This window comes from Crotalus tigris, unplaced genomic scaffold, assembly GCF_016545835.1.
Source record: "Crotalus tigris isolate CLP2741 ecotype Arizona unplaced genomic scaffold, ASM1654583v1 scf7180000019068.10715455, whole genome shotgun sequence".
Classification (NCBI taxonomy): Eukaryota; Metazoa; Chordata; class Lepidosauria; order Squamata; family Viperidae; genus Crotalus; species Crotalus tigris.
The window spans coordinates 53,424-79,479 of record NW_024097358.1 but is presented as its reverse complement, the minus strand read 5'-3'; the positions used below and the strand labels follow the sequence as shown (position 1 = coordinate 79,479).

Genomic DNA, 26,056 nt, shown 5'->3' with positions numbered 1-26,056 from the left:
TTAGTCAGCCTGCTAAAAATCTTGGGATCTGCATAATAAGCTGAACCACAAACTAACCAAAGAGACTCTGTTTGTATAACGGCCAAACCCACAAAAATCTAGCCACGATTAACCCTTAGCAAGGTCAAGCAAATTGGGCCCTTTCAGAGGCTTGGTTTTTTCCCAGATCTAGCTACCTTTGTTGTGTGAAGGAGGCCACTGTAATGCATTCCACAGATATCTCCCCACCACAGTGCGCGTGCTGAAACTCTGAAACCAGGGCATGGAGCTCCATATGGAAAAGCAAAGATGGGCGACCAATGGAAGGAAGGTAAACAGAAGGCCTTTCAGAGTCCAGCAGCTCCTTAGCAACTCTGGGACAGCCAAGGGAGCTGCTAATACTCGCTGGGGCACTGAGGTCTTTTATTCTGAAGGAGACGGAGGAGAGATGGAATGCAAAGAGCAGCCTATTCAACACTGAAGGGCATGAGTGTCTCTTCAGAGGCGTTTGAAATCAGTGCATCAATCATGGTTCTGAGACACCAAAAAGCAGCCTGGCAGCCAGTGGGGAAGAGAGAAGGAAGCAAATGGATGCTTTGCACTCAACTATTGGAACTGGTCTTCTTTGCTGCTCTCTGCAAAGAAGTCCTCAACTTACAAATGGCTGCTTAGTGATCATTCAGCACGAGAGACTTTATGAGACAAGTTGAAGTTCTGATGGGTAAATAACATACTTAGTGAATTTGTGCACAATACATTCAGCCATAAATAACCCAAGTAGCACACACCAAAGGCTAAGCCAGGGGTACCCTTCCCCTTTGAGTACTCAATAACACATTTTTTGCAACATCTCACAGGCACGTGGCCACATTTTATGACTGGTTTGCTGAAAACCAGCATTTATGTCCAGTTTTGGGTAAGATTGGCCCATAACAAACCACTGGTTCATTTAATGACCACTTAATGCCTGGTTCTGAAATAATGTAGTAGGCAGTGCTTCACCCAACACCTTTCCTAGATGCCATCTGCAGCCACCTGACAGCTTGTGAACTGAGAAGGACCATTTCTCATCGCTATGCTGATGGCTCAACATCAGCCCATGTCTAGAAGGATAAATTATTTTGAGAGTTTGGGAAAGAAGAATGGAGTAGGACTTTGAACATTGGATCCAATCACAAGGTTATGGTAAGAATGTAGGAAGAGATGTATTGGTGAGTCTCATCCAGATTTCAGCAGCTGATCCGTAGGGCATAAGGACAATAGTAGCCTTCCTCAGTTCCTCAGTGTACTGCCTCCAATAAGCCGTGGTGGTGCAGTAGTTAGCATGCTGTATTGCAGACTGACTCTGCCCACTGCCAGCAGTTCGATCCTGATGAGGCTCAAGCTTGGCTCAACCTTCCATCCTTCCGAGGTGGGTAAAATGAGGACCCAGATTCTTGGGACATACATAGAATAGCCCAAAGCACACCTTCCGGTAGAGAGATGTTCCCAAGGATGGGCTTCAGCATGAGTCCGAAAGCTCAGAAGACTAAACCTCTGGTCCCGGGAACCGACCCAGATTGGATCCTGCAAAAATCTTGCTGTCTCTGAGAAGGGAAACCATTTTGTGCCCACCTGACAAAAAGAAGCCACTTCAGCCCGAGGGCGACGTTGGGTCTTTGCATTTTTCCACTCTTGTGAAAATGTCCAATTAGGGAGCTTGGGTGGGAATATATATATATATATATATATATATATAATTTTAGATTCTGAAGCTCATCAAGCCCAAATGGTTCACAAGAAAAGCTGATGAGAAAGGGGAAGCGGGCGACTTCAAAGGCAAAATGAGGGCTCGTAATCAGGAAAGGATTAAGGCACCATTCAACACTGGGCTGCCAGCTGGGTTGTTTTATCTACCTCTTATTTTTTTTTCCTTTCTCTTTTTTTCTTTTTTTTCCCCTTTGGTAAAAAGGCCTTCTCTGCAAAAACTTCACCATGGAGACTGAAGACTCAGCAAACATTCAAGAAACCCCTTTCTGGCCACGGTCATTAAAAGTGGCTTTTCGGAATCGTCATTAGGAGCTGGCAGTACAGGGGAGGGGGGGGGCAGGATTTTCTTGTGCACAACAACATGCACATAATTTCAATGGACTTCCACCGACTCCCAGATCAGGGGTAGAGTCCCATTACTGCGGTGAAAAAGGGTGGGGGAGAGGCAGTGTTGGAATCCATTTGAGCCCCTTCCTTATTAAGAGGTTGTTGTTGTTGTTGTTGTTGTTCCTCTTCTTCTTCTTCTTCTTCTTCTTCTTCTTCTTCTTCTTCTTCTTCTTCGCCTTCTTCTTCTTCTTCTTCTGTTCAGAACAGAACCAGAAAATAAACAAACCAAGCAACTTTTATTTAGTCCATTTACTAATGGTTAAGAACTACACCTGCATAGGCAGTACTTTGCCTGACTGCTCTCAGCAAAACTCAAAAAACTTTATGAAAAGGGCATTAGCTTTGATGAGTGAAGCTCACTTCATCGGATGCGTTGAAGAGCTGACTCTTATGTCATGTGCTTGATCCAGAAAGCTTATGCATTGAATCAAACATGTCAGTTGAAAAAAATATTACCAGACATGCCTGATATTTGCTACCAGAGATGAATATGACTCTTCTCCTACAGTGTCTTATTCCATGGAATAAGTTATGACGATGCTGAAAAAAGTGACTTATAACCAGCCTCATACTTACAACTGTCCCAGTCTCCCCATGATCATGTGATCAAAATTTGGACACTTGGCAATCAGCTGGTTATCAAAGGTGATTCCAGCATTTTGCGACCTTCCCAGGAGGCTTGTGACAAGGCCAGATTCGCTTAACAATGGCAGCAAAAAAGTCGTAAAATTGGTTGCAACCTAATGACAATGAATCTTTACTTAGCGTTGCAGGTTCTGCTCCCAACTTGTCATAAGTTCAAGGATTATCTCTTGTGTGTCACTTGTGCAATTGTATCATAAGGGACATGATGTTCTTTGCCTCCTTGACAACATTATCAATGTTCTCCTAGGTGAGGGAGGGGAAACTGCAGGCAGACTTCTGGATCTCTTTATAAATAATCCTCCTGAGATCAATGAATAGCCTTCTTTAAACCTTTGGAGAGGATTAAGTGCAGCTAAAATAACACAAAGAAAGAAGAGAGAAAGAAACAACATTGTTGTAATAAACTGAAGAGAGGAACGAAGGAGGAAGGAGAAGGAAAAGAAGAAGGAGAAAGAGGAGTAAAAGGAGACGGAGAAGCAGAAGAAGGAAACGGAAATGGAGAAACAACCAAGAGGAAACAATTTGTCTTGTCCACTTGCAACTCAGTGAACTCCAACTAAAGGACAGCATTTTCTCATGGACTGTCAGAAACGCTTGCAATTGAAACCTGATGCTTGTTCTTAAGTAGAAAGGGAAATTCTACGGAATTTTGTCCCATTCTACGGATGGGACAAAGTCACTCATTGTTTCAACTCACTTGATGAATAAAATTCAAGGAGATCCATTGGAAGGTCCCCTATGGTGCGAAGAAGCATTTCCGTAGTTAGGAGTCTTACCTTGCACCACGAGTCTTCCTTGGGCTGTCCTTCTCACCCTTGTGCCAGGCTTATTGGCCGCACACACGTATATCCCAGAATGCTGCACGGTGAGGTCTGAAATCATGAGATTTCCGGTTCCAAGGACCTGAATTCCTTCCACACCAATTGGGCGCCCGTCTGGAATAGGAAAGAAAGAAGTAAGATGGTCGCCCCTGTCCTGCTTGCAGACTGACCAAGCCAGTTGGGATTACCCTCCTTTAAAGTAGAATTGCAACATGTGCGTCTCGCACGCAACCCTGTCAAACGAGTCAAAATCAGGTTGATCATGTGACTTGATTTACGACCCTCGTAAGTTATCACCATGATGAACAGGCTTCATTATGATCCTAACTTGAGGACTACCCATAAATGGAACATCTTCTTCCAATGGGAGTGGAAATAAGCTGGAATGACTCTGCCATGTCCCCCCAAAGAGTAAACAAACTTAAAACCATTGAGTTAGTTCGTATTTCAGGGTTTGGGGCAATCTAGAAAACATTTATTAATTCAGGAATTAAACATTTGTCAGCTTGGTGTAATGGTGGGGCAGACCCATCTCAAACTATTTTCATTTCAAAGGTATTTTGGGGAGTGGGTGGGTGGGTGGGTTCAGCAAAACTGGGGAAGGCCCTTTTAAGTTTTCTAGCTTCTGGGGAAGGAGGCCCAGGCATTGTCCAAGAATTTCTGCCATGAAACAGCTGGCTGGCTGCACTTAGTACGTAGTAAAAAGAAAACTTAAAAGCCAAATCTGCCTAGCATTTAAGAAGTGGAATTGGTTTGCCGGAGTGTCTGACCTAAAGGTCTGTGCTAAAATTCAGATTCAGCTCAATTGCACCTTCCAACGGAAAATCCTGAACAAATTATTTACACTCCACACCCCAACTCCCATCTCTCTGCCCTTGGAGGGAAAAAGATGACTGAAAAGGTGGAAATAATGGATGGCAGCAGAGCTGAAATGGATGTTATTGTTTCTAAAATATTCAGGGGAACTGAGAGAGTTGTCAGCCAGAAGGGGGGGGGGGGGGAAACGGCAGAGTCCTGTGCCAATACATTATCCAATTAATTGGGCTCTACTGCTGTCATATGGAGGGGGTTGGGGAGAGAAGGGTAGTGCTTAGTTATTTATTTCTCACTACACTCCCCCCCCCCCAAGTCTGACAGTATTCCAATATTCTGGGTCTTTTTCCTTTTTGCTCGCATTTCCAATTCTCTAAAGAACAGACGTGTTAAGTCTGTGATCCTTTTATCGATGTCAGACCACAAGAAACTTGTAAGAGAAGCGTTTATCTGCCAGTCTTTCAAAGAAAAGAAGCACCAATAATTGCCGTGTATTCTGAAAGAGGCACCTGAGTGTGTGTACAGCTGTTGAAGGGAAGAGGGTGTTAGAAAGATGAATATGCAATTCCAACAGGAGTAGCAAAAAGTCTTCCTCTTTTTCGGGGGAAAAATGAACTCACTATTCCTCTCTTGGGGGGGGGGGTTCTCCCCTTTGTATTTGTAAGTTTGCTTGTTTTTTCTCCTGAGTAAGCTGTTAATTGAGACTTTGCTCAGTTCAGAAGTATTAAATCGCCTTTTCTAACCAATCAATTTTATTAAAAGACACAAGCTTTCATGAGCAGCTAGATCTTTTAGCAAGATTTGTTTGTTGGGAAAGATTTACTTAATCCTTCTGCTTTTTTACCATGAAAAATTAATTTGGCTTCCCTCCTACAGTGACTTTAAAAGTATTAACTTTTAACCCTCAAGTGGATTTGTATTTTGCTGAATCTCTTATATAAACTGAATCCATTTTCCTCTGAAAATCACCTAAGGACAGGATTGTTCAACTTTTGGGAACCAGAGATCCTATTTAGCATTTTGACAACATTTTACGGGCACTTTCATAAAATGGCTGCCATGGTATCTGTGTTACTTGCAAGATACTCGCATACCAACTGGCAAAACAAGCTCCTCTTCCATTTCATTTTCTAAGGATATTTGGGGGGGGGTCTCTGTGGGCCTTGACGGTTTTGCACAATGCTAGGCTCTTCTTTGTGTTTTGAATTAAATCTAGATTAGTATTTGCTATCCTTGGTATTGTCCAGGTAAGTGCATAGACTTCAAGTCCCAGAATTCTCATCTATAGCCATGTTGGTTGCGGAATTCTGGGATTTGAAGTCCACACACCTGAAAATTCTTATGCTTTGGAAACTAATCTAAACAAATAACATGAGTTGTAGCAAGGGGGTCTTAGCTTTGAAATGAAAGTAGTTTGAAGTGGGAGATAGGTTGGCGTCTGCCCCACCATTACACCGAGCTGACAAATGAAGTAATAAATGTTTTCTGAAATTGCCTCAAACCCTGAAATCCGAACTAACTCAATGGTTTTAACTTTGTGTAATCTTTGGGGGGACATGGGGGGAGTAATTTCAGCTTATTTCCACTCCCGTTGAAAGAAGACGTTCCATTCATTGGTAGTCCTCAAGTTATGATCATAATAAAGCTTTTTCATCATGGTGATAACTTACGAGGGTTGTAAATCAAGTCACATGATCAACCTGATCTTACAACCTTTTTTTCGTAAGGGCTGGTTTTGCCAAAAACTGGAAGTCAATGCAAATTTTTGGCAAAACCATTGTAAAACTCAGTTATATGACCACAGGATGTTACAATCGGCTGTGAATGCTTGAGCACCTGGAGTGTAGTTATGTGGCTAGTGGGGCAATGATTGGAACTTCAAATTTGGGTCATAAGTACCCCATGTCATAACTTCGAATAGTCACATAAGTCAAGGACTATCTGTATAATGCTCATTATGTACCTATTTTCTATCAATGATTGTTTCCTAACCGTACCCACCAGGAACTCATATTTGCTAGAGCAAAAGAGAGTGGGTTCATGAACCATAAAAATATAGAGCCAGCTTAATCTCGAGGTTGAGGCACCAGGCTAGAAAGTGGGAGACGGTGACTTCTAGTCCTGCCACGAAAGCCAGCTGGGTGACCTTAGGCCAGGGGTAGGCAACCTTGGCTCTTTTCCTACCCCTGCCTTAGGCCAGTCCCTCCCTCTCAGTTGTGGGTAAAATAGAAGGAGAAAGGAGAATTCGCCATTTGCCATCTTGGGTTATTTAGAAAAAAACAAAGGTGGGATAACAATATTTATAAAAATATTTTGTGGTCAAAAAAAATTAAGAGGACAGCTATAGATTTGGAGTACCCACCAAGTCGACTCCAGGAGACAATAGGCCTGGGATTCCCAGTTGCAATACATTCCAAGATGGCAGTCTGGTGCACCGTCAGGGTCAGGTTCTCAGGTCCCACAAGGATCATAGGGTCTTTGTAAACAGCAGAAGGAGAGCCTGTGCAGTAAACAGCAGACAAGCAAAACCTTTCATCGTTCCTTTTTGCAAATATTTTACATTAGAGGTGGACAGAAGCCAAGGTTCTGAGGAAAGGAATTTCAAGGTGTAGAGCAGGGGTAGTCAACCTTGGCTCTTTTATGACTCGTGGACTTCAACTCCCAGAATTCCTGAGCCAGAGCAGAGCTGGCTCAGGAATTCTGGGAGTTGAAGTCCACGAGTCATAAAAGAGCCAAGGTTGGCTACCCCTGGTGTAGAGGGACCTCCTGGGGGAAACATGGCGAACTACCTTTTTTTCCAAAAGGCAACTAGACTTTGTTTTTTTAAAAAAGATGTTTCACTTCTCATCCAAGAAGCTTCTTCAGTTCTAAATGAATGGTGGAGATTCTCCACCATTCTGTCAGAAGTGAAGAAGCTTCTTGGATGAGAAGCAAAATGTCTTCAAGGAAAAAAAAGTCCATTTGCACTTTTAGCAACCGAAATTTTGGGCTCAGTTGTGGTCGTAAGTTGAGGACTACCTGTAATCTCTGTCCCCATCCCATCCCACCTCACCCCACCCCACATCCCACACCCCTCTCCAACCAACCTGAGACGGTCAGCCTGGCTCCTCTGCTAAATTTCACATTCGCAATGTTGCTGGCGACACAGTGGAAGATCCCAGCATCTTCGGCTCGGAGTCCAGTTATTTGCAAAACTCCCTTGGGAAGCAGCGTGTACCTGAGGGATTCAGAAAACACACTTTTTGGGGATAGATGCTCGGGATTACGGTCTCTGAAGGAATATCTGTTCTCATGTATTTCAATGAGCTTACTTTATTATTCCTGCAATACCAAAAGTTATTTCCATTTTCACAGAGTGTTTATTATCTTAATCCTGAAATCTGCAGGCTGTGATGGAATTTTTCAAAGCAATTAACGTTTTTATAGTTAACTGTACTGTGCCTTTTAAATTATCTGTTCACTTTCACAATTACAATTTGAGAACATTCTATATACCAACCTTGGGAAAGCTGTTTTGAACAGGAGATCAGGTTTGAAAAATAATGTATTAGGAAAATAATAAATACAAGGCTTGACATTGCCTTCGGAACAAGAACAAAAAAGTAATTCTAAAAGAAATCAGCAGAATGTACTGGATCATCCAACAATTCTATCATCTAGTCTGTATTTTGCCATTTTGTTCATAAAGATATCATGAGACACCTTACATGAACCTTTGATGAAGTCAAGATTCATGGTGTCCGTGGCATTCTCCTCATCTATTATATCTATCCTATTACTTTTTGGGGACAAGCCCATTCTGACTATTGTTAAGTGTTACATTCCAATCCAAGTGCGAATAGAATAGGATAGGATAGGATAGGACAGGATGGAATGCAGAATAGAATAGGAATAGGATAGGATAAAATAGAATAGAAATGGAAGGGAAGGGAAGAGAAGAGGATACTTTATTGTCACTTTAAATGTACACTAATCAGCAGACATTAAAATGAAATTTTGTTGCATTCAACTCTCAAAGAGTAAGTACCTCCAATATACATTACATAAACATGACAAAAGAGTATTTATATACTCCCCCCCACACACACATATATGACACAGAATTTCGAAGTTACAACGGCACCAAAAACAGCGACCTATGACTTTTTTTCACGCTACCATTGCAGCAAATTCAGATGCTTGGCAAATGCCTCGTACTTATGACGGTCGCAATGTCCTGGGGTTATGTGATTCTCTTTTGGAACATTCTGACAAGCAGAGTCAATGGGGAAGCCAGATTTACTTCACAACCTGTGTTACTAACTGAACAGCTGCAGCGATTCACCCAACCACCGATTCACCCAACCACCCTGGTGAGACAGATCCGTAAAATGGGGCAAAAACTCCCTTAACAAATGTTTCACTTAGCAAGAGAAATGTTGCACCCCGTGGCTGTCGTAAATCAAGGACTATCCGTACAGAGATCAAGCGGACAGATCTATGGGTTGTCCTTTCTCCCTTTTGGGATGACAAGAAACAACATTTGCAGATGTTGGCTGCCCTACTTCAATCAGCCTGGGACGTGGCTCGTGAAACAGCCCGCCTGTCCCTCTGGACGCCAAGGGTGACTTTCTGTGATTTTAAGGGACAAAATGACTGGCATGTATTTAGTGCCCTCTACCTTGTAAACCTGGATCAACAGACTTCTGAGAAGGGAAGACACCTTCCTCTCCTAGCCAGTTTGGGCTATTCGGACATGTTTACCTGTTGTTATCTGTGCTGATAGGGAGATGATTCTTCTGCCACATGATCATGGGCTCTGGCAAGCCGTGGATCTGGCACTGGAAGCGGGCAACACCTCCTTCTTCCACCACGGCACTCTGGGGGTGTACGTGGAAGTCAGACATAGCTAAAAGAGAAGACACAAGACACGTCGCTCAGAATTAAGGATCTTTTTGAAAAGGGGGTCACCTGATATGGCATAGCTGCTGTTGCTTTTCATCGTTGTTAATGGCCCAGAGTCATATATTTGACCTGGATGTTTGTACTGATTGAATGAATGAATAAATGAATAAATAAATAAATAAAAACAATCTCTGCTTCCTGGAAATCCCAGGTAGGTTCACGCAACATACTAGAGTGTGATAAAATGGGCTGTTTGTGCTTCAGCATCTTCTCAGACAGAACCCGGCCATTGTCTTAGGAGGCAGGGAAGCAGGTTACTGCTTTCTTGAAAGTAAAATAACCCACATAGGATGCTGGAATTAAAAGCATAAAAAGCACAGAAAAATTATAATACATTTTTAAAACCAGCTCTATATTTTTACTTCCAAGAGACTGGGCTGTGAGGTGAGAGGAGAGAGTTTTTTTTTATATACAAAGAAGATAGAAAAGTTTATTATAGGCTTATCAAATAAATGAACTATATCATGAAGTTGCTCACACCCAGCACTGAATTCCCCACTCAACAGCTTTGAGATGTTTCTTTAGCCTCCAAGCATGTCCCCAGAAGCTCAGAAAACCTACTGATGGTTTGAAACAGCCCTAAACATCAGCAGCTGTGACTGCCCAAAGCCTTGGACAACTGTCTGCCGGCTCTCCACCCCCCCCCCGTGGCAAAAGGGTGTCTTTTGGTTCTGCTTCCCCTGTGTTGTCCTCTGCAAGATGCCTTCAGGCGACAACAGAGTTAAAGAGTTAACCCACGTGTGCACGTGGGCGCCTCCCTCTTCTCTGCAACTTACATCAAAGAAAACACTAGTGCCTCTCTTTAAAGGGAGAGGACCAAGATGTCAGACAAGATTCATCACTCACCTTCAGCGTCCCATTGGGCTCCAACAGATGGGAGGCTTCTCCTGTCGGTTCATACATTAAAGATGGGCTGTCCCACCCCCCTCTTCCCCCTCCCCACCTCCACGGCTCTAAGTGCCAGATTACTGCGTTTCAGGGGAAGTCCTTGCATGCTGATTCAGCCTTAGCCCTTCCTTCTCTTGCCTCCTTCTCACCCCCCCAAAGGGAGACCTAACCCAAACCTGGTTTTAATGCAATTTGGGAACAGTTTATTAAATTAGAGAAGGCCCTTCAACACTAATGGCGTTTGACTGCATTAAGAAAAGAGCTCTGAGCATCAACCAACCAGGGTAGAAGCACAACGGAAGTAGCGTTGTGTGGTTTTTATTTTCCCTGTACCTTGCTGTGCTCTAGTGAGGCTGAACATCAACATGCTTAGATTTTAAGGACAGTTGACTGTAGCCATTAACATGTTGGATTGGGGGAACCACAGCCAACATGACTACAGGTAGTCCTCGATGTATGACGGCAATTGAGCCCAACATTTTTGTTGCTAAGCGAGACATTTGTTAAGTGAATTTTGACCCATTTTGCGATTTTTCTTGCCACAGTTGTTAAGTGAATCATTGCAGTTGTTAAGTCAGTAACTAGGTTGTTAAGCAAATCTGGCTTCCACCACTGACTTTGCTCATCAGATGGTCGCAAAAGGGGATCACGTGACCCCGGGGACACTGCGACCGTCATAAATGTGAACCAGTTGCCAAGTATCCAAATTTTGATCATGTGACCCTGGAGATGCTGCAAGGCAAGTGTGAAAAAGGGTCCTGAGTCACTTTTTTCAGTGCCATTGTAACTATGAATGGTCACTAAAGGAACTGTTGTAAAGTCAAGGACTACCAACATAGTGCTAACCTGGTCCATTATTTATTTAGAAAATTTATATCATTGCCAACTCGCTCACAGAGACTCAAGGCGGCTTACGGGAAACCAACACACAACATAAAAGGAATAAAAATAGTAAAAAAAATAAAATAATAAAATAATAACACACACACCCCAGACAACACACACTCTCATACCAGCCACTTAATGAGCTCCATTCTGCTCTGGGTTCCCCAGGCCCGCTGGCAGAACCACTTCTTCATGGCCTTACAAAAGAGTGTCAAAGTGGAGTCCAATCTAATTTCCAGAGGGGTGATGTTCCAGAGGAAGGGAGCCACCACGGAGAAGGCTTAACTCACCACAGACTGAGATACACAGCTGAGCGTCATCAGCATCTTGATGACATCTCAGTCCCTGGTGACAGATGATCTCACCCAACGGGCGGAGAGAGTGCCAAAGCCCTGCTATGAAAAAGAGTTGAGATCCCCATATGCACCACTCTGAATTCTATGGGAAAGGAGGGAACAACAACAACAACCATCAAAGCTATCAGGGTTGTTATGAAATCTGTTATTCAGTCAAGTCTGTAAATCTAGTTCTATAATGGCTCATATCTGAACTGCCCGTCTTCATTCCCCCCCCTGCTTTTATGATTATAGAAGCTTCTTGGCATTACTTTCTATCGTGATTGTTATTTGAAGTTATTATACCGTAGACATTTCACGGTATTGTTTATATATATTGCAGCCTGCCGAGAGTTCCTTTGGCTGCAGCAGGCATAAATCCCAGTATACAGAGATGGAGGCTTTCTTTCGGGAATCTAATATTATTTCATCGTTTAATTTCCTGGTGACACCTCTGAGCATAAGTTCAGCGCTGCCCTTGAAATGATTCCGACGCCTTCCAGTCCCTGTTCCTCTTCACGGTGCAGTTTTAAGAACAGATGCAGCACCATGTCTTCTCCTAAACCCAAGATCTTATTTCTCTGGGGGTTTCTTATGCTGAAATCATGAAGCAAGTAGCTCGCCAACTCAGGTGCGCCCTTCTCAGTACAGGTAGTCCTCATCTTATAACAGTTCTCTCAAAGTCCCAGATGATCCCTGGGCAAGCTTCTGAATTTGCTGAATAGGAAGCTAACCAACAAAGCAGACGTGAAAAGAAATTGTCCCCAGCTTTCTAGCCAGCTTGCTAGATTCTAGCAAGCTGGCTAGAAAAGATTGTGGAGAGGACATAATGCCATTCCCTGGGAACTGCAGGAGTGGAGCGTTTATTTGACCGAGGACAGCCCAAGGGACAAAACAACACGCCCGTCGCTTCATTGCAATATTCTCATTCTTCCAGGTAAAGACGCTGCAAGACTCACACCTCTTAAAGACGCCGGTATTAATATTTATCATGAATAAAACAAGGCAGACCATAAATAATTCAGCGATGAGGATGTCAAGTAAAATATGCCGGTCTGCACCCTTCTGATGCGTCTTTCATGAACAGCGCCTGGGAAAAAATCACCACCTTTGGCAAAGCAGCTTGCATTAAACATTCATGGCTTGTGTTATAAAATACTGCTTTAAAAAAAAAAAAAAGACACCGATGCAGCCTACATTTTATTTACTGTTGCAATGACAGCTGTTTCAAGTGATTTTGGGTGCAAACAGCCTCATGGTCAAGCTGCAAATGTTCATCTGGGGAGACCCGAGCCTCAAAAAACACACACAGACACACACACAGACAAGACCCAAACTCTATTTACTCCGTGGAAAACTAAGTGGAAAACTAAATAGAAATTATTAGCGGGCAATCTATTTTCATTTAGAAAACCATTAGTGAGCAGGAAGAAGCCCACCCCAGATTTTGGACCTGAATGGAGGGGTGGGACTCCGAGGAGGCTGCAGACATGGTTCATTCACTGCCCATCTCTCTATCATTCTATAACCACCTTAGCTATCAAGGGACGTACAACGTTCCGGTTCTTGCTCATCTGGAGACCTCAACCATTGTTCTTTGATGCTGCTGTAGTGTGTCATTGAGGTTGTCTCTCCATCTTCTTCTGGGTCTGCCTCATAGACTTTGTCCTTCTCCTCTTTTTGTATATCCCTTTTACGGTATGGAATCCCAAGACATCCTCTCCACAAATAAACCTCCGGGTGGCTAGCCTCAACGACTAAAAGAATGCAAATGACCAGCTGTCTGCAAGGAGTATAAATCCTTCCATTCCGCACCATCCAGAAGGAACTTCTTGGATAAGAAGCTAAACGTCTTCAAAGGAAAACAAGAAAGTCCAGTTGCCTCATGAAAAAAACTGCTGCCAATCCAGTCATCTGCAGAGATTTCTCCCTGGAGGAAGGAAGAGAGCAGGAGCTGGGCACCCTTTGGGGCCTAAAGGTATGAAAGGAAGTGAAATTAAAGGACAGAAAGCAAGTTCAAGGGATGGACGTGAAGGTCTTCAAATTCCCCTAGGCGTTCTTCCTTCCTTTCCCATCCTGTCCAACCTTCTTTGCTTTAGACCAGTGTTTCCCAAACTTGACAATTTTAAGGCATGGGAAACACTGCTTTAGACCTTCTAAGAGTTTTGAGATGTTCAGAGAAAAGACACTGTAACAAGTCCTTTCCCCCCTCTCCCAGCAAAGACCACTCAGAAGAAGAAGACCACTAGTTATTCAGGCCACCTTGCCATAAACTGGAGTTTCGGCCTCCGTGTCTAATGTTGCTATTGTCCAAAGCTGCCACTGACAGGCCCTGGAGGTCTTGCTATGAATGGAGGGTTCTTTGCGAGTAGCCAAGTGTGAACAACATCCCTGCCCTCTGATTCTCCAGCAGCATTGGGAATAGGACGGGGGAGGAAGGGAAGGCACAGACCTCATAGATTTTCTGGGGATGAAGAGGAGATAATAGACTAAAAATAACGTAAGTGTAGGAAAATATGAAAAGGACTAAAAGACCCTTTTCTCTGTCTACCAGCCATGCAGGAAACCTCTGTCTTGTCCAAGCGATGTGTTGGGAAGCCCACTTTTCTTTCTCCAAGCCCCAGATCTGAACAAAATACCTCAAGGTCTCTCAAACTATCTATGTCTCCGTCAACGCCACTATCTCTTGGTTTTGGCTGTTGAAATAATAATAATAATAAAAAATGACACTGGCCATCTCACCATCCAACCTCGTGAAGGCTTGTGGACGGTGGTCAATCTAGAGTAGACCGAAAGAAAGATCTAGACTTCTTTCAAAACTGAATAGGGACTTTGGAAACAATAAACAAACCATATGATCTTCATCTTTGCTGCCATCAGCAAAGGATGCAGAGGAAGGGTGAGAAAGAAAAAGGTCTCAATCATCCCTTTGGCAAAGGGATGGAGAAACAAAGAAAGAAGGAAAGCTAAATTCTTCTCACTTGTTTTCGAGATGTTCTGAGGCACCGCTACGGCTATCAAATGTAGTCATTAAGAGGCATCTGTGGGTTGCAGGTAAATTTGCATGTAATGGCAGGTAGGGTGTTGTGTTCAAAGGTCCACCATTTTTGTTCAGAACAAAACAGAGTTGGAAGGGACCTTGGAGGTCTTCTAGTCTAACCCCTTGCTCAAGCAGGAGACCCTATCCCATTCCAGACAAGTGGCTGTCCAATCTCCTCTTAAAAGCCTCCAGTGATGAAACACCCACAATCTATTCACAGCATATATACATTTCATAAAACTTTATTTCCAATGGATGCAACAAAACTTTGGAATGCATGTTGGCCGGCACCTTCTCAACTAAAATGGCTGAATGCCTTGTCAGTTGTTTTTCTAGTTTTTGCTTCACACTTAGAAACACACACACACACACAGCCAGCTCTCAGTTGCAGGAAATTCATCCTTCTTTGGAGCAGGTATCCACCTAAGCAGAAGATGACATAGAGATGAATGACAGGGCAGTCTATCAATGCACAGTCTGCATTTAATGTCTTTATAGTGGTTCATTAATTACTGCGGAAAGCCCCTTTCCAGAAAGAAGGCTGTGATTTATAGAACGCCCGGCCAAGGTGTCGTTTTCATTAGAGAGGCAGCCAATGGCTCCGCTAGAGATAATTACCTCCTTCTTTCCTGACAATCAAAAAATGCCATCTTTGCTCTGTTCAGCCTCCGGTAAGGCCAAAGCTTAGCTTGGCTATCTATCCCAGGAGATACATGCTCTCAATTATGGGATGGGCCTCATGACTGACCCTTCTTCTCCAGGGTCAGGGGCCTCTGAGAGAGAGAGAGAGAGAGAGAGAGAGAGAGAGAGAGAGAGAGAGAGAGAGAGAGAGAGAGAGAGAGAAGATCTCTAGGGTTGGGCCTTTTGTGCAGAGCTGATCAGACCAAAATGGGGGAAAGATGATTTCAGATAAGTCTATGCCCCCAAATAAGGCTTTCTTGAATTTTTTTTCCTTCTACTTGTAGGCAGTGCTTTTTTGGTTAAAAAAAAAAAAAGGTGCCGGAACTCACACACGTCATACAACCCGCCTTGCCTACCCTACAAGGTTCCATCCAAAAAAGGTGCCGGAACTCCATTCTGGGTGTTCTATGACAAAAAAAAAGCCCTGCTTGTAGGAGGAGAGCAGGCCAAGTTGGGGAAGGAGTTAAGTGCGTCATTAGCTGAGAGTCATTACGTTCCTACAAATGGTTGCAGTTCAACCCTCCTGAATTCTGCTGACCCTTACCTAGTAGCAATGTGGACTTTAGGTGACCACATTCTTGTGTATAGGCTTGATTAAATTTTCCGTGCTGCAAGTTAAGGGCCGGTCCTGTTACCCTTCCCATGAATTCTAGGAAACAAAACTTGGTTTCAAAACTTATTACAAAAGAGAGAGAACTGTATATAAAGAAACAGGACATTTGCAAAAGTGCAAGCACCCACTTTGACTCACAAACATCTTTGGCCACCTTGTCACTAAAATAATGCAAGGACACCAGAGCAGGTTTTTTTCTCTAAATTCTCTTCTCTTTTGAAATAAAATTGAAAAGGAATTCTCTCCCATCAGTCAGAATGACCCTGTTTTCTGCCACAAATGACTCTAAGCATTCCACAGGGGGAAGAAGATCCAGAAAAACACTGCCAACAAATTTCGGTGGTCAACCTTTGGGGAACGGGGTGGGGTGGAGGGTGGGGATTGACTCCCCCTCTTTCTGCAGGAAAAAAAAGCAAGAACCTGTTCAATCCTTGTTTCAGGCTTACGCGCACACATACCCTGTAAGAACAAATCTCCAACTGCTCTGAAAATCTGACTTTTTCTCAAGAAAAATTTCCCGCCTGTCTTCCGACAAACAAAGAATGGGGGAAGAAGCCACATTCGCTTAATGACCACACAATTCACTTAACAACTGCAGTGCTCCGCTTAGTAATGGTGGCAAAAACTCATAAAGTGGGGAAAAACTCACTTAGCAACTGCCTGGCTTAGCGGCAGTCATATGCTGAAGACTACCTGTACACGGAAGGGCAATTCTTCCTAACAGCACCTAAAACAAGTTTCTGAATTTTTTCCTGGCAAAGCTTCAGAGAGAAGAGGGAGAGAATGTGGAGTCAGCTGCCTCTTGGAATATATGGCCAGTCTCTGGCAAGGCATCACGTGGGGGTCTCCCCCCCATTCTATTTATGTGCCGGGAAAGCCCTGTTGACTGAAAATAGCTTCACCACAGCCTTATGCTTCTCTTGGCGGCTGGCCAAGCTGGGGCTGCCAAGATGAGGGAATTCACCGCTCAGCCATGCTCGGATGCTCCCGTTTGGAGGTTCCTGCTACGCTCCTGGCTCCTGTAAAAGGAGCCTTTTGAACTGAAGCAGGCTGATCTTATCTGCCAGAGCTGCGAAGCCCTTGGTGAAAAACGGCAGCCTACTGTATAAAGATAGTCCGTGGCTTGCAACGGTTCATTTAGTGACCGTTCAGATTGACTCGTATTGAGGACTGTTGCTGTGTCCCGGAGTGATGTGATCCCCTTTTGCGACCTGGGGAATCCAGATTGACTTAACAGCTGTGTTACTAAGTCAAAAATTGCAGGGATTCACTTAACAACTGTGGCAAGGTCATAAAATGGAACAAAATTCACTTAACGACTGTCTCGCATATTAGCAACAGAAATTTTGATGTTGGCCAACAGAGGTGCAGGCTGGTAACCCACTCCTGTTACAGTTGACTTTCTAAGCTGGCAGGCCACCGTAACAGAACAACTAAGTTGGAAGGGATCTCAGAGGTCTTCTAGTCCAACCCCTCATTCAAGTAGGGGACTCTCTACTGTTTCAGACAAATGGATGTCCAATCTCTTCTTAAAAACCTCCAGGGACGGAGTAAGCACAACTTCTGAAGGCAAGCCGTTCCACTGGTGAATTATTCTCACTCAAGAACTTTCTCCTTAAGTTCTTGTGGTGAGCCCAATTTATCCAACTTGGCAGAGACTCCTAGCTTTTCTGCATCTGCTCCAACGATGGCTTCATAGATGACTCCTCTCTTTTCGCCTGACTCTGGAATTCACACTTCTGTTTGTGTCTGGCTCTCTGATTCCATCTGCCTGGCCTCCAGCCTGCCTGTGACCACAGCTATTGCCCTTTTGACACTCATCTACCTACCCCTCCGCTGGCCCCTGGCAACATCCTCCAGAGAAGCCAGACTAAGGTCAATAAAGCTGCAGCCATCCCACTCCCAGGCTTTGAGAGGCACTGGGAGTCATTCCTTACGCGTTAGGAACGGTAAATCTGTCCTAAATCAACATAGTTCTCTAGCTGTAAGGGAGCTGGGATTAGAAAACACATTTCCTCCCTCTTCCACGAGAAAACAAAACCGAGACATTCAAAGCATTGTCCATAGTGAACCTTGGATGCATTCAGACAATATAGTGACCTGTGGGGTAATGGGTTCACACAACAAACTGATAACAATTGGTTTATTTGATTTATTTTTATTTTTATTATTATTATTATTATTATGGATCATCGCACAGTCAGCCAGATGTTCAGACTGGATTTGACATTTTGTCTACCTATCGAGTCCTTAACCAGGACCTGGGATAGGCAGATGTGGATGTATTATTATTATTATTATTATTATTATTATTATTGTTATTATTATTGTTGTTGTTGTTGTTGTTGTTACTACTACTACTACTACTACTACTACTACAACAACAACAACAACATCCTAAGCAAATGAAAAGACCCAGCAACCCCAGAAGGAAGAAACATTTATTTCGGTTCAGATGTTAGAACAGTGAAAACAGACACTGTCAAATTCAGGGAATGGAGGGCCACAGTGCCATTAGCTGAATCTTCCAACTGCCCACTCAAGAAATATCACTCAAACACGTGTGGAAAGCAATTCTTGACTTCACTCACATCTAGAACAATTAACTCCCTAATTAGCCCACAAATGACTGTTTCATCAAGACAGAGATTCTGTTGTTTGGGAAAACGATTTAGCGGTTCCAGGGCAATTTCACGCTTTGCTGATGATGGCTAAAAGAAGACGAAATGGAGCCTTCTTCACATCTCCATTGCTGACATCTTCAGCCAACAGAACCAAAGCTGAGATCTGAACAACAAGCTACTCCAAGAATCCAGTAAATCTCAGCCAGCTAATCCATGGATGATAGACAGCATGTTGCCAAGCTATGTCAGTTGCAATTCCCTGACACGTAGCAACCTAATTTAATTTAAAACCATGAGAGCTATTTTGATCTAGTGCAGGGGTCTCCAAACTTGGCAACTTTAAAGACTTGTGGACTTCAACTCCCAGAATTCCCCAGCTAACAATAGCAACAGTGATGATTAGGGGACTGGAGGCTAAAACATATGAACAACGGTTGCAAGAATTGCGTATGTCTAGTTTAATGAAAAGAGGGACTAGGGGTGACATGATAGCAGTGTTCCAATATCTAAAGGGTTACCACCAAGAAGAGGGGGTCAACCTATTCTTCAAAGGACCTGAGGGCAGGACAAGAAGCAATGGATGGAGACTTACCAAAGAGAGACCCAATCTAGAACTAAGGAGGAATTTCCTGACAGTTAGAACAATTAATCAGTGGAAAGGCTTGTGGATGCTCCATCACTGGAGGTTTTTAAGAAGAGATTGGACAACCATTTGTCTGGAATGGTATAGGGTGTTCTATTTGAGCAGGGGGCTGGACTAGAAGACCTCCAAGGTCCCTTACAGCTCTGTTATTCTGTGATTTAAGGCATCAGGCTAGAAACTGGGACACTGTTGAGTTCCAGTCCTACCTTAGCTATGAAATCAGCTAGGTGATAATGACAGCAATAGCACTTAGACTTCACAGTGCTTTACAACCCTCTCTAAGCAGTTTGCAGAGTCAGCCTCTTGCCCCCAACAATCTGGGTCTTCATTTTACCGACCTTAGAAGGATGGAAGGCTGAGTCAACCTTGAGCCGCTCAGAACTGAATTCCTGGAGAATTGAACTCCTGGAGTGAGTAGTGAGTTCGCCTGCAATACTGCATTCTAACCTCTGCATCACAATTCCTGGCCCAAATGATCTTGGGCCAGTCATTTTCTCTCAGCCCTGGGAAGGAGGCCGTTTGATCAGCCAAGCCCGCTCCTTCGAAAATCTCCTATAAATATGCTCAGTGCAAGAAGAATTTGACTAGCAAAGTTTCCTTTGTCCCATAAAATCCCTAAAGGGCTTGTAAACTCCTTGTGAATTAGCCCAGATTTATTATGTGTATTTGAAGCAATACTCAGAGGGATTGTTAAGCTCCTGCTGGCAAAGATATGGTTCTCCATCCACCCTCTTTGCCTTTTAAAATGCATTTTATTTTCATAGCAAAAGTGGTAGCAGCTTTGGAAAGCCAGAAGTATACGAGGCTTGCAGCTTTTCACCAAAAAGGAAAAGGTATTGGTCAGTGATTACTGACCAGCTGACTTTCCAGATGTATTGGGACCACCATCTCCATCATTCTTAGCTGGGAACACTGGGAATTGTACTACCAATATATCTGGAGAAAGCCAGGCTGGCTTCCTAAAACCTTCCATACCAGGGAGAAAATAATAATCTCCTTGTTTTCCCCCTATCCTATCACAGTGCTCTCTCCCCATTAAATTCCTTTTATCACAAACCAGCCATCTTTCTCATGCTAATGGCCACACAATGCATGAAAAATCCCCTCCCCCCCCCAGTCTCCATGGGCTGTGAAGATGTCACTAATGAGGATTTTTGTGAGAACTGGGGGGGGGGTGCACGGAGAGGGAGGCTGAAAAGGGTAGAATTACAATATCCATTCTCCTGAAGATTTAATTCACTTTAATGCTACCTATTTTGGTAAGAGTAAAAAACCAGGGAAAATTATAAGGTCAAAAATAGATCAGATGTATACAACACTTTGGGGTGTTTGAGGAATTGCAAAAAAATGGAGAAGACGTCCACACCCACCTCCATTTTACAGGTAGTCCCTGATTTTCAACCATTTGCTTAGTGACAATTCAAAGTTACGACAGCACTGAGAAAAGTCACCTGTGATCATTTTTCACACTTACCACAACCACTGCAGCATCCCCATGATCACGGGATCAAAATTCAGACGCTTGGCAACTGGAGAAAAATCAGTCTTGAGTTCACCTTTGATCGTGCCGATACTATTTGGCCAAATAAATATGTTCTTTAAGGAAACTTTTTTTTGCCTTGGAGTTCTTTTTATTGGTCTCATCTATTGGAACCATGACAGGTACCTTGAGACTCAACTGCTCTGAAACTCATAGAATTTGATTATTCAAGACACTTTGATGCAATTTTTTTGTCCCAGTACATTTGTTCAGTACCCAGTGCAGAAGCTAGAACTTTCATGAAGGACGAGGGGAGACATGATAGCTTTGTTCCAATATCTCAGGGCTGCCACAAAGAAGAGGGAGTCAAGCTATTTTCCAAAGCACCTGAAGACAGAAGAAGAAGCAACGGATGGAAACTAACCAAAGAGAGAAGCAACCTAGAACAATTAATCAGTGGAACAACCTGCCTCCAGAAACTGTGAATGCTCCAACACTGGAAGTCTTTAAGAAGAGACTGGACAGCCATTTGTCTGAAATGGTATAGCGTTTCCTGCCTGAGCAGGGGGTTAGACTAAATGGCCTCCAAGGTCCCTTCCAACTTTTTATTATCATTATCACTTGTCCACGTTGGCTGCCTTGTGACTCGCCGCATTATTCCTTATGGGGACAATCTGTTGGGTGCTCATTGTGTTTGGTACTCATCACAGCTCCCAGAACCAATGAACGATGAGTACCTAGGTCCCACTCTACATGAATCTTCCACCCAATGACCAGCAGCCTCTCCCCCAGTTTTCAGAGATCAGGTCTTTTCAAAGGAGATGCATTTCCCTCCTCAGTGGGTTCATCTTTGATACGGCAATAGGAACCCATTCTTCCTGTTGGAAATCTAAGGTGCTGCTGACCAGGACCAAGGGCTGCTTTAATCACATCAGGGACAACCCCAGGAATGTCGTGTCTGGATATCTGGATTCCCTCAACCAAAAGGGCTTTGGAGAGAAAAATGCGTATTTCCCTTTTTTGTGCCCCCTTTTCATTGTAGCTTCCTCTCAACCTCCCCTGCCCCCAGCAGCTGTGTACCAGGTGAAAGAAATCAGAGGGTCTCTACCCCCGGGGACCAGCTCTAATTACTTCCCAGCCCTCCATCCTGTCCTCCCCTTCAGCCTAGTGGCTGCCCCCTTTGAAGCTGAGCTAACGACAAAATGACATCGTGTCCTCCCCGTCCCTCCTTCCGCCTGCTAAAAATGGCACCCCTTTTCACCTTAGGGAGCTGCTGCTTAACTCCGTGTTCAGATCTCTCAACCAGAGACTGCATGCAGGGAATAAATCTTCCATTTGGCCTGGCTCTCGCGGCGTTCTCAGCCAAAGGAGAGGGTTATCTTTCCCCCTATTAAACTAATACCATACGATGACAGGCTTTTAAAAAAGCAAATGCACCCTGTGTAGAGAATGCACAGGCTGAAGACAAGGAATTTACGGGGAAAAACAATCCCGTTGGCTTAAGGTGCATGCCAAATTTGATGGCTTGGTTGCCTCTGTATGTAAAATGAAAAGCAAGTTTCTCTGGCTATTACACATAGTCCTCGCCTTAGGACTGCAATGGAGACCCACATTAAGTGAGACATTTGTTACGTGAATTTGCCCCATTTTACATTTCTGGCCTCAGTGGTTAAGTGAATCTGCCTTCCCCATTAACTTTGCTTGTCGGAAGATCGCAAAAGGGGATCCCATGATCTGCAACAGTCATAAATACGAATCAGTTGCCAAGCACCAGAATTTTGATCGCATGACCATGGAGATGCTGCAATGGTCGTAAGTGTGAAAAATAGTCATAAGTCACTTTTTCCCAGTGTCGCCATAACTTTGAACGGTCACAAAAATAACTCTTGTAAGTTGAGGACTAAGTTGCAGTATAGAGCCCACTAAACATTTTTCCCTTTAAAATAAAGTTTCTGATCCTCAGAACGAAGGAAGAAGCATATGGTGAATTCTGAAAGGAGAAACAATTCGAATTATGATTTGTTGCTTCAATGGTTTTGCAGGGGCTATGCTTTAAAAAAACAACACATTTAACAAATAAAGGTCAGGCAAATACATTTGCCCGACTCGGTAACCCTGGTTTGAAACTTGACCAGCAGAAGCATATATGCAGGACCTCACAGTATCATTAATATCATTTGCACAATGGTTTAATGATGCATGTGACATCACAAGGAGGTTGTAATAACCTGGTTGATTTCTGATTTGTGTATTGTGCAAATCCAGACAAATTCCATAACCAAGTTAAGGCTGCAGTGTGGAAAAAAAAAAGCTTCTATCACTGAGAATTGCAGAAGGATTCATTAAGGATATGCAGTTGCCACCAGTGCCTATCATGACCACATTTTGGTCTTTTTTTTTTGGTCTACTTTCTGGTCTCAGAAATGACTGGGAGGTACCAGAAATGCTGAATTCAGAATGTTGCAACCTTCGTTTTTTTTCTTTAATTGTCTTTACACCCCCGCCTAACACAGAGATCCTGCAGTGTCACAAAACAGAGGTATCTGTATGCTGTGTGGAACTTCACCCCTCCTCTGATCTCCAATTTAACTGATTTACCCCAAGAGGCCCACCATGCATTTTATAGGGCATAACACCGATAAACAGATGTGATAAGGAGGCCTTATTAACCAACTGATGGGCCACTTCATTTATAAATTCTTCCTTTCTCAAATGTGGAAGGAAACGGAGAGTTGCACAATGAAAGGCATCAAAGTATGTATTTATGTCGGGGCCTTTCTCAACTTGCAGGGAAAAGCTGAGGTATGGCAAAGGAAGCTCCAGGATGGCTGTAAAGATAACAAAACACAGAATAAGAGAGTTGGAAGGAACCTTGGAAGTCTTCCAGTCCAACTCTCTACTCAAGCAGGAGACTTTATACTATTCTGGACAAACAGCTGTCCAGTCTCATCTTGAAAACCTGCAGTGATGGAGCACATTCAACTTCTGGAGGCAAATCTTTCCACTGATTAATTGTTGTCACTGTCATGAAATTGCTCCTTAGTTCTAGGTTGGTTCTCTCCTTGATTAGTTTCCATCCATTTCTGGTGCTTTGGAAAATAAGTTGACCCCCTCTTCTTTGTGGTAGCCCCTCAAATATTGGAAGACTGCTATCATGTCCCCCCCCCCCGTCCTTCTTTTATCTAGACTAGCCATACCCAGTTCCTGCAATCATTATGTTTTAGTCTCCAGGCCTTTAATAATCTTAGTTGCTCTTTTTTTTTTACACTTTTTCCAAAATCTCTTTTTTTGGATATTCAACAAAAATGTTGTATACTCAACATCTTTTTTGTACATTTTTCCATAGATACCTATTCATTGCAAAGTGTCATCCATGTGTTTTCCGATCTACTTTCTGTTAAATCTATTTTAGCAGTTATAAATATGGAACTGTGAATTATTTCACGTTTAATTTCACTTATTTTTTTTCCCTCTCTTAAGTTTGACTGATCCCTTTGTTACATCTTTGTCCATTTGTTGAAACTGTCTGTAATAGAATTTGCATACATTTTAGCATGCCTTTCTAAAATAGGCAGATTTGGGATTTCCACCAACATACTTCTGTATGCGTTTTTTTCCTCCCCAGAGTTGTGAACTACACATTGCAAAGTACAATTGCATTCCACTCACTTTTAAGTTCAGGAAGTACAAGCTGAGTACATTTCGCACCTTAATAGGAACCAGATGACTATTCCTATACATACCAACTGGCTGAGGCAAGCTCTTCTTAACCAAGTATTTCTAAGCACAACCTATTTCGCAACCTGTGCTAATAACAAAGGTATACATGCACTTTCTTACAAAAAGGCTTATACATCTAAGGATCTTGAGGTTTCAAACTGTTTCAAATTTTGGTTGAGCCCCATCTTCGGATGAGCAAACGTGAACCCTTTCTGCCTGTCTCTGAGTAGTCTTTCTGCAAGATGCTTAGCAAAAACAAACCAACAAACAACACCTGGCTTGCAAATCCCACAAACCATAAAAAAAAATGCAGAGCTTTTTATGGTTTGCAGATCATGGGAACCCCACTGATTTAGCTCAATGTAGCTTTTGAACCCAGAAAATTAGTAGAAAAGTATATTGTGATCCACTGGGGTGGTGTTAGGAATGGTTAAAACGGTTGCAGGAATTGGGTTGTTGTTGTTGTTGTTAATTGCGAAGTCGTGTCGACCCATCGCGACCCCATGGACAATGTTCCTCCAGGTTTTCCTGTCCTCTACCATCTTCTGGAGTCCATTTAAGTTCACACCTACTGCTTCAGTGAAGGAATTGGGTATGCCTAATCTAATGAAAAGAAGGACTAGAGGTGACATGATCGCAGTCTTCCAATATTTGAGAGACTGCCGTAAAGAAGAAGAGGTCAAATTTATTCTCCAAAGCACCTAAAGGCAGGACAAGCAGCAATGGATGGAAATTAATCAAGGAGAGAAGCAACTTCCAATTATGGAGAAATTTCCTGGCAGTTAGAATGAGTAATCAATGGAACGGCTTTCCTCCAGAGGTTTAGGGTGCTTCATCGTTGGAGGTTTTTAAGAAGAGTTTGGGCCTGCAATGGATAGGGACTCCTGCTTGAGCAGGGGGTTGGACTAGAAAACCTCCAAGATCCCTTCCAACTCTGTTATTTTGTTACTCTTAGGCTGCTCTTGATGGAGGGAAATCTACGGAAATCACTGAACGCTTTTTCCAACAAGTAAGCCAACATCTGGCATACCGCCATGCTCATGGACCCGGCCTGGACCTACTGAATTCCTAAGGGTACAAGAGCCAGAAGGGTTTTTCAAGTTCCTGGTGCCCCCCCCCCGAAGATTCACCGTGACAAATTCCCACCCCCTCAGCTTGAAAGAGGCCAGCACTGGCAGGGGCTTTCATGAAACAGAGAGGGTCTGGCCGGTTCCTGTGCATAGCCGAGTGGCTTTCTGCAAAGGCAGAGGTCAGGGGCTGGTGCCCCCAGGGGCTCTGGGGGAAGGAGGAGTGGCCATCTGCTCGACTACTTACTCAGAGGTCACTGCTCCCGTCACACAGCCCATCAGCCTTTAGCTTCCAGGGCCTCTAAAGAGAGGGGGGCGCAGGAGGGGGAGGGACGGGACAGTTGCATGATGAAAGCCGAGCCCTGATGTGGAGAGACAGGCCAGCCAGAGAGGGCTAAATGAAAACAGTCATGTGTGGCGCACCCTGAAAAGCACAGAGTTGCCTTCTCTTTGGGTTGCAATTGTGTTTGCTTCATAGAATTCCACTCCGGCGATTAGCTAGCCTCGCCTGTCTCCAAAAAGGCAGCCCAGTGCATATTTTCCCAGTCCACAACTCTCTCCTACCACAATAAGTCTGTTCCCCATCAGACAAAAAAACACACACAGAGACACACACTTTGGGATGATGGAATTGTCACCCAATGCCTTTGCAGGGGGCACCTATCCTTTCTTCTCCACAACTCCAATCAATTTCAATCAGAATAGAGCTGATAGCGACTTTGAAAGTCATCTAATCCAATCC

The 26,056-nt window shown here is 43.5% G+C and overlaps 1 protein-coding gene across 2 annotated transcripts in view; it reads right to left on the bottom strand.

The window, feature by feature from the left end:
* IGDCC3 (immunoglobulin superfamily DCC subclass member 3) overlaps positions 1-26,056 on the bottom strand; it is a 59,350-nt gene that overhangs the window by 15,943 nt on the left and 17,351 nt on the right. For both annotated transcript variants that reach the window (XM_039358867.1, XM_039358868.1), the window contains 4 exons: positions 9,138-9,282; positions 7,481-7,611; positions 6,757-6,894; positions 3,537-3,695 (listed from right to left, as the gene is read on the bottom strand). In XM_039358867.1, the coding sequence (XP_039214801.1) occupies positions 3,537-3,695; positions 6,757-6,894; positions 7,481-7,611; positions 9,138-9,282 (573 nt within the window). The remainder of the gene's footprint in view (positions 1-3,536; positions 3,696-6,756; positions 6,895-7,480; positions 7,612-9,137; positions 9,283-26,056) is intronic.